The sequence below is a fragment of the Echinops telfairi genome, unplaced genomic scaffold (assembly GCF_000313985.2).
Source record: "Echinops telfairi isolate 266 unplaced genomic scaffold, ASM31398v2 ScPeMD7_7458;HRSCAF=8496, whole genome shotgun sequence".
Taxonomy (NCBI): domain Eukaryota; kingdom Metazoa; phylum Chordata; class Mammalia; order Afrosoricida; family Tenrecidae; genus Echinops; species Echinops telfairi.
Window position 1 is genome coordinate 30,712,512 of NW_022111358.1, and position 9,183 is coordinate 30,721,694.

General features: G+C 52.3%; 1 protein-coding gene across 1 annotated transcript in view; it reads left to right on the forward strand.

Moving 5' to 3' along the window:
* The window catches only part of DHX8 (DEAH-box helicase 8), a 32,116-nt gene that overhangs the window by 18,186 nt on the left and 4,747 nt on the right, over positions 1-9,183 (forward strand). Inside the window, exons 12-17 of the mRNA XM_013005809.2 lie at positions 651-845; positions 1,079-1,264; positions 1,432-1,642; positions 2,501-2,682; positions 4,799-4,939; positions 8,615-8,770. Coding sequence (XP_012861263.1) covers positions 651-845; positions 1,079-1,264; positions 1,432-1,642; positions 2,501-2,682; positions 4,799-4,939; positions 8,615-8,770 — 1,071 coding nt within the window. The remainder of the gene's footprint in view (positions 1-650; positions 846-1,078; positions 1,265-1,431; positions 1,643-2,500; positions 2,683-4,798; positions 4,940-8,614; positions 8,771-9,183) is intronic.

Consider the following 9,183-nt stretch of genomic DNA (forward strand, 5'->3'; position numbering starts at 1 on the left):
GGGAGAAAGATGTGGCTTTGCTCGCCCATCAAGAGTTGCCTTTTGGGAAACCCCCAGGGTCAGTTCTGCCCTGTCCTGTAGGGTCGCTGCGATTACAGTTGGCTCGATGGCAGAGAGTGGGGGTTTTAAAAATAACAGTCATTTACTGTTATCTACAGCACCAGCCTGTGTAATTGGGAATGAACGAGCTGGTCTTTGGAAGCGAGGGACTGGGACTGGGACTGGGACTGGGGAGCGAAGGCTTCATGTGCTCCTGAGTTCTTTAGCCACGTGCACGGGGTAACATGAACCACACACACACTGCCATGTATACCGGGTGATGGTTACGCTGTTGGGGTCTGTTTCTATGAATTTAAGAACACCAATAAAAGTTCTTTAAAAAAGAAATGCCAATAAAGCTTTAAAATTATTTTAATGTATGCAATTAAAGAAAATAGAACAGGAAGGTGATTTGAAGTCCCATTGGCTCATAGAAAAATGTCAACATCTCCTTCCCCAGAGTTCTTGTCTAAGGATCACTAAAAATAATTTAAACTCTGGATGTAATCTTAGCCACACATAGCCATTGTGTCTAGAACGGAAACGTGACTCACTGTGCTGCAGTAATGTGTAACCGATTTTCATGACCCTTTATGTTCTGTGGTCTTCAGGCTGTCCATGACAATCAGATCCTGATTGTCATTGGCGAGACGGGGTCTGGGAAGACCACGCAGATCACCCAGTACCTGGCGGAGGCGGGCTACACGTCCCGGGGCAAGATTGGCTGCACCCAGCCCCGCAGAGTGGCGGCGATGTCAGTGGCCAAGCGAGTGTCGGAGGAGTTTGGTTGTTGTTTAGGCCAAGAGGTAAGTTGCGAGTGACATTGCTGTAGATGTGCCAGAGGGAAGCGTAAAGGTTCCCGCGCCTGGTGTCCTTGATGACCCTCGACAGGTGACGTCATTGCTCTCTGCGGGCTGCTCAGGGCCGTGTACGCCAGACTTCCCTGCCAGGCCGTCCCTGCCCCCCGCCTTCCCATCTGTGAGGCTGGTGGGCAGTCGCCTTGTCTGGGTGTCTCGCATGTCCCGCTGCTCTGCCGCAGGTGGGCTACACCATCCGGTTTGAGGACTGCACCAGCCCCGAGACGGTCATCAAGTACATGACTGACGGCATGCTGCTCCGAGAGTGCCTGATCGACCCCGACCTCACCCAGTACGCGGTCATCATGCTGGACGAGGCCCACGAGAGGACCATTCACACCGATGTGCTCTTTGGACTGCTGAAAAAGGTGCTGGGGGGGGGAGCAGTTCTTAGGGGACCGTGAGTGGGGATGGACTGCCTGGTGGTGATGGTTAGCCTGTTGGAAACGGAAGCCCGGGAGTTGGGTCTGGGAGCCTGTGTAGAACCTTTGGGTAGGGGAGTCCTTCACAGCCACCTGCTCGTGTTTGCCTCTAGACGGTTCAGAAGCGGCAAGACATGAAGCTGATCGTCACTTCCGCTACCTTGGACGCAGTGAAGTTTTCCCAGTACTTCTATGAAGCACCCATTTTCACCATCCCAGGTCGAACCTACCCAGTGGAAATTCTGTACACGAAGGAGCCGGAGACCGATTATCTGGATGCCAGCTTAATCACTGTCATGCAGATCCACTTGACAGAGCCGCCAGGTGAGGCCGAAGAGCACTCGTTTCTTTTAGGCCGAAGGGACGGTGTGGGCATCTCTATTACGAATCCTTTGAACACCCTTTCCCTCGTGCTCTGTCTTAGCTTCCATGCTGAAATGATGGCAATAAACAGATGAACACTTCCACCACAATAAGAAATTGAATGCTAAGGTGTGCGAGGTCAACTGCGTCTATTGAAACATGGGCAGATTTTAAAGCCGCCTTGGCCTAGTGGTGGAAATGCATGTTGTCTTTGGGATCCAGGGCTGCTGGAACAGAAATGGCGGCTTTAACAAACAGCGGTTCATCCTCTCACAGTGTAGGAGTCTAGAATCCTGAATTCAGGCCGGCAGCTCTAGGGGAAGGCTCTACCTTTGCTGGCTTGGGAGGAAGATCCTTGCCTGCCCTGAGCTTCAGCTCCGGCGTGATTTCTGCGTGCCATCCCAGGTCCAAAGAGCTGCCTTTGCTTCCTGCTTTCCTTTCTTGGCGGGGGTTAGGTCCCTCCCCTCTCTGCTTGTTTCTCACGCCTTTCCTCTCGTGCAAGATAAAAGGGTGCCTCAGGGGAGGGGAGGTGGTGGCTCTAGATATACCCCCAGGGATATAGAGGTTAGGGTTTACACACATCACAAAATGGAAGATAATTATATCAGATCACAGAAGGTAGAACAGCCACACAATACAAGTTAACATATTTAGGGGGATGCAATTCAGTCTGGTACATGCATTCACTATTATTTGGAGTTCTGTTGATTTCACTGTAGTCTTTGTACAGAGCACACCTCTCTCTCTCTCTCTCTCTCACACACAGACAAAGACACACAGTCAGAGGGTAAATGCCGAACACCTCTGTTTTGTCTACAGGTGACATCTTGGTCTTCCTTACGGGTCAGGAGGAGATCGACACTGCTTGTGAGATCCTGTATGAGAGAATGAAGTCCCTGGGACCGGACGTCCCAGAGTTGATTATCCTCCCGGTGTACTCCGCCCTTCCCAGTGAGATGCAGACCCGAATCTTTGACCCTGCTCCACCTGGCAGCAGAAAGGTAACATGGGGCTGCAAAGAAACCCCTCATGCTCTGAAAGCAGCTGGGGTATGCAGGTGGCCAGATGGGGATAGCTCAAGGCAGAGGTTCTCAACCTGTGGGTCGTGACCCCTTTGGGGCTTGAACGGCCCTTTCACAGGGGTCACCTGAGTCATCAAGTAGCAGAATGACAGTGATGAAGTAGCCACGAAAATGATGTGATGGTGGGGGTCACCGGAACATGAGGACTGTCTGGAAGGGCGGCGGCAGGAGGAAGGCTGAGACCCTCTGGCCGAAGGGGCAGGCTCGAGTTGTGGGTGGGTCCAGAGATGAGGGCATCTTCTGTGGGACCCCTCCCTCATGCAGCATGGAGTTTGAGCATCGCTCCTGCTTGGGGCTGTGCCCCAGAGCTGCAGTGTGAGGGCAGGTGGGGCACACACCAGTAGACAGGCCTTTAACCGGAGAGTGAACGTGCTGCTGGTCCCCTGGGTCGCAGCTTGTGAGGAAATAAGGACCCACGCTCGTCCCTGAAGTCAGGTGGTCAAGGAAAGCAGGAGGGTGTGTGACCAGAGGCGCAGTGTGATGGATGGTCTGTGGCCAGCGGAGGAGCTAGAGTGTTCTAGTGGCTAGAGCTGAGTTTATAAGGAGGTGCTTCAGACAAGAGGGCAGGAAACACATGGATTGTTTCCCCCATTAGGTTATAATTCGCATATGGTATACAGAGGATCTCCAAAAAATTCACGGAAAAATGTAAATAAAAATGATGGAATGTTTCCACGAACTTTTTGAAGCCTCTGTGTGTGTGTGTGTGTGTGTGTTCTCTTTTAAAATGAGTCACAAAAAATTAAAAAATAAACGAGAGTCACCCTTTTTTAAGGATATCGTTCAGTGGTTTGGGGCAAGTCCACAAACCATAGTCAATTTCAGGACATTTTCCTTAGCGCAGAAAGAAGCCTTTATTCTTAGGCAGTTGCCCCGTCTCCCCTCTGCTCAGTCCCTGGAAGCCACCAGTCCCCTTTCTGTCTCCCTGGATTCCCTACTCCGGACATGCATGTAAGTGGAGTTGGAAACTCTGGAGGCCATGACTGGCTTCTTTGGCTAGACGTGTTTTCCAGTTTCACCCGTGTTGTGGCATGTGCTTTCTGTTGCCAAGTGCGTGTCTTTGTGCTGGGCCCGCTCTGGCATACCCGTTCAGCAGTTGATCGACATGGGGTTGTTTCTCCCCACTGGCTGCGTAACTCACGCTGCTGTGAACATTTGTGCACAAGTTCCCACGTGGCCATGGGTTTTTCTTTCTCGGGGCATTTACCTGGGCGTGGAAGACAGCTGGCTTGGAAAGCGTTTAGAGTGGACAGGATGGGTGGAGGGCAGAGGGCAGTCCTCACTGACTCCCAGCTTTCTGGCTTGGCCCCCCTGGGTGGAAGACAGAGGTGAGCAGGGAAGTGGGGGTGGCGGAGCAGGTTTGGGGTAAAGGCAGTGCATCTCCTCTCATCTGTTCCTGATGGTTACGGTGTTTGCAGTGCTGAAGCAGGGCTAAGCCTTTCGGGCCGGGAAGGTTCTGGCATGACGTAAGATGTTCTGATGGCTCCTCGCAATGATTTTTCCAAGCAATTGTGTTTTATTGGCTGAACCTCTGGGTGGAAGAAGCGTGGCAGTGCCAAGCTGAGACTCCTAATCTTCTAGATCACATATACCGCTGCTCTCGCGCAAACCATGAAACCCCTCTGCCGTCTCGTGGCTCATTTTATGATCCGGGGAAACACAAAACCTCCCGCTCTCGTTCCACATCCACGAACAGCCTGCTTGCAGTCCAGATGTCCCAGTGTGGGAAGGAAATCTCATTTTGTAGTGGCACATGTGATGCCAGGAAACCCTACTTTCCCAGGGCGCTGGGAAATTAAAACTGTAGTAGTCCTCTGAATGGTGGGTCTCGAAAGTGAGACACATAGCCATTTGCACGAAATGAAATTGACTCTGATTGGCCTTAGCGCTTATCCTAGACAACGCCTGCTCTCAGGCACTGCGCTTCCTGCCCGCAGCCTGGCCCTCGGGGCAGGGGCTTGCCTCCCTTTGGGAAGCTGCCTGGGTACAAAAGGCCTGTGTCTTGCGCCTGAGGGCTGTGCCCCCGCCCCTGCAGGTCGTGATAGCCACCAACATCGCAGAGACATCGCTGACTATTGACGGCATCTACTACGTGGTGGACCCCGGATTCGTGAAGCAGAAAGTCTATAATTCCAAGACGGGGATCGACCAGCTTGTGGTGACGCCTATTTCTCAGGTACGGGGGTGAATGTCAGTCCTGGAAGCCCTGGGGGGAGCCCTTCTGGCTTTTCGGGGGTTCTGTACTTTGAACTGTATGGTCTTCAAAGATGAACTTTTAGGATACCGGACGCTGGGGTGAAAAAAGGGCAAGTTTTGTGTTGCTTTTGTCTTTGTTCTTGGTAGAAACGTACACAGTAACTAGGTTCCCGTGAAGCAGTTGCCACATTCGCCGTCCAGAGATGGCCTTTAATCTTTAGAGCACTGTTTCAGCATTTAGCAACTCGGTGCAGCTTGAATTAAAAACGATAAAATGGAATCCCCAACACTCTAGATTCTCGGATTTATGTGGTTCGAGCACAGTTTTTTAAAGTGGTTAGCCACAGTTATCTGAAACAATACTTCATGAAACAGTTATTTGTTTTTTCAGACATTCTGGAATATGTTCCTGGTTACATTGTATCTGAAGAGGAATGACCGCATCCTCCTCTTTGAGGACGGGTTGACAACAGTGTATGGAAAGTTTCAAAGTCCCCCCTCTTGAACCTAACAGTCGCTTTGCTAGGGACATTTCCGAGATTCCGGAAAGGTGGAACACATAGCCAAAGGCCACGCACAAGGTGTTTGTGGTAGCGTTGTGTATGTTAGGGGGAACAAAATCTAACACCCGAACCAAATGAAACGCACAGCTGTTGGGTTGAGCCTGACTCACACTGACCCTACAGGACAGAGTGGAAGCGCCCTGTGGGTTTGTAAGGTTGTAAATCTTTATGGAAGCAGAGCAGACAGCTCATCTTTCAGGGAACGACCGGTGCCAACCTTTCCATTAGCAGCCGAGTGCTTTGACTGCGGTGCTTCCAGGGCTCCTTAAAGGGAAGTCGTTCAGTCAAACACAGTCTGCTGGGCCACAGCTGACCAGTGGACAGCACGCTGGCGGAGAAATGATGGGCCTTATCGGAGATTTCATTTGGCTCTAGCACACCGTCCACACTCCTGGAAGCCGCAGTCCAACGATGGGGCGCATTGGGCAGATCTGCACAAGGCTGATTTAAAGTGTTCAAGGAAGAGCAGAGGTGTCCCTTGAGGACTAAGGTGTGCCTGACCCCAGCCATGGTATTTTCAGTTGTCTCAAAGCCATGCCACGGCCGTACAGTGAGAAGGAAGACCAGAGAAGAATGAATGCCTTCGAACTGAAGAATAGTGACAGTACCGTGAACTCCCACAAGAGCAAACACATCTTGTCTCGGGAGAAGTACAGCCAGATGCTCTTTAGAAGCAAGGCCGGTGAGCATCATCGCATGTGCCCTGGACGTGTGTCAAGAGAGACCAGTCGCTGGAGAGGACCATGCTTGGTCCAGTCGAAAATCGGCAGAGGAAGGACAAGAGCCTCAGTAAATTGGCTGACACAGGCTCCCACCGCGGACAAGCCTACGCATGATTGTGACGGAGGTGCAGAGAGGCTGTGTGAACGTCATTCTTTGGTGCACAGTGAATTGTGTCCTAGTGAACTGGAGCGGTCCGGTCCCACCTAGCAGCAAGAACTCCGATATATCATGTTTGAAAAAAACAAGCTGCAAAATAGCATGAGTGATCGGCTACAATTTTTGTGTAAAACTAGGTTGTACATTTGTGCTCAGAATGTGTGAATGGTGTGTGCAAAACTGACAGGCTGGGGTCTAATCAGCAACCCAGCTTCTCTGTGTGCTGGTGTTGGCTACTGGGGTCCTGGCTGATGGGCACTTCCTCTACACATTCATATACTGTATTAACCTCTTTACAACAGCCGTTACCACAGTCTGATGTGAAGAAAGAATGAAGCTCCTCCTTCTGTAACGGGTCGTAATCGTGACCAGGTGGTGCTTATGAAGTGCCAGGCCCTGTCCTGGGCACGTGTGCATGCGCTCACGAGGTCATTCCTGACCTCATTGCACTGAGGGGTTCGATGACTTGTGTTAGGTCACACAGAGATGTGCGCGCTGTCCCACTGGTCAGAGCTTTCACAGGGACACAGCCGGCCCTGACTTGGAGAGAGCTCTGGAAAGCTGTGGGTTCTTGGTTAGAGCCTTTCGGCAACTTCCGGGTTCTGGATTGCTGCCTGGCTCCTGTGGACTTCCTTCCTGGGTGTGGAACTGGCTGGCCAGGCAATCTGTAAACCCTGACTCTTGAAGGCAGCCCTCTGTGGACGGCGCTTCGCTGTTTCCTAGCAACAAAGGGTGAACTATTTATTGTTGTTTTCATTTTTCAGTCTGCCTCTACTTACAGAGGTAACATTATTTTTACAAAATGGGAGGAAAGTTTGGAATTACCGGTAATCTTCATACCGGTTTGGTGTTTTCTTTTCCGTTTGTTTTCCCCTCGTTGTAATTCTTGTATTCGAAGTATGCAATTTTGTATCATTTTAATTTCCCCGATTATTCAACTGTTACGCCTTCAGGAAAGGATGGATATTTGATAAAGTATAAAGGAAATAAAACTCATTTGTAAGCCTACCATCAGGTAGCCTCTATTACCATTTTAAGGGATTTATTTCCAAGTCGTTTCCTCCTGACATTTTACGTATGTTGTTTGGTGCCAGTCGCTTCCGACCCATAGCGACCCCACACTCACAGAACAAAGCCCTGGCTGGTCCTGCGCAGCCTCACCTTTGTCCCTGTGCGGAGCCCCGGGCTGCAGCCTGTGTGCCCGTCCATCTCCCGGAGGGCCGCCCTCTGTCGCTGCCCCTGCACCTCACCAAGCACAATGCCCATCTCCAGGGCCTGCTCTCTGCTGACAACACATGTCCTAAGTAGGTAAGAGGAAGTCTTGTCATGGTTGCCTCTAAGGCGCGCTCTGGCTGTACTTCTTCCCGCACAGACCTGCTTGTCCTTCTGCCAGTCCGTGGTACTTTCAGCTTTCCTCTCCAGCTCCTCCACGCAAACATCCGTTTTCCTTCTGTCTTCTCACTCGGTGCCCAACTATCACATGCTTGTGAAGTCGCTGAAATCACCGTGGCTGGAGTCAGGTGCACCTCAGGCCTCAGAGTAGCACCCTTGCCTTTCAGTGCTCTGTGGAGAGGCTTTGTGCAGCAGAGGACCCTTGATCCCTGAGTGCTGCTTCCACGAGCGTTGATCCGTGGCTCCAAGTGCAACCGAGCCGTGGCGACTTCACTCTTCTCCATGTGCCACGGTGCTGCCCGTGGGCCTGTTGGGCGGGTTGGGGGTCTTGTGTGGACACGTGGACATTCTGTTTGGCGGCGTGCTGCTCCTTTGCTCTGGGTGAGCATTTCTTCTGTCCCGAGCAGCCCCAGACTCGCTCTGAAGACGGCTGAGGGCTCTGGGTACTGGCAGCTGCTCACATCCTTTGCACGGTGACCGTTGGCTTACATTTTTGGTCCTGGGGGTGGTGTGTAGTCATCTCATCCCACACTGTCTTGTGTACATGCTGTGAGGCCGTTTTGACGACCTTTTTCTGGGTGTCTCTGCGCGATTTGTCTTCCTTTCCTCCCTCCTGTTCTTGCCTCGCTTGGCACGAACGCTCCTGAAAGTGCCGAGTGTAGGAAAGGAGATAAGAGCATTGGTAGTCTTGGAAACGGCCCTCCAGGAAGTGAAGTCACCCCAGGTCTGATGTCTGCCAGGAGCTGGGCCCCCATTAGCTGATGCCGGAGTGACGCTGACTGTGCCTAACAAACATGTCGCTTCCCCTGCCCGCCCCTCAGGCGCAGGCAAAGCAGCGAGCTGGCCGGGCCGGGAGGACCGGCCCAGGGAAGTGCTACCGCCTGTACACAGAGCGCGCCTACCGCGACGAGATGCTGACCACCAACGTGCCGGAGATCCAGAGGACCAACCTGGCGAGCACCGTGCTCTCGCTCAAGGTAGCACTCGCCTCCTCCCGGGGGGGGGCCGGGCCGCGCAGGGCTGCAGACCTCGTCAAATGCTCCCCAGAACCGGCCCCTTGCAGTGAACTGCTGACAGCCTCCCCACGGGCCCGTCTGTCGCGAAATTGGCTTGTCTCTTGTGAGCACACATCTTTCTCTTGTGATAATCACCAGCCGGATGTTCAGCTGGTGAACATTTTAGTGAGGAGCGGGTTCTACGAGACAGAAGCCTGAAATCCGGGCTACCCAGTGGCCACGCCCACGGCTCTTCTCAACCAGCCTTCAGGTCCCATTTTGCTCTTCAAGAACAGGGAAAAGGGTGTGTGTGCACGTGTACACACTCACAAGTGACATTTTCCCGATTCGAACATTTTGCAAAGGGATAATCAGGCCAGATTTTGCCTGGCCCT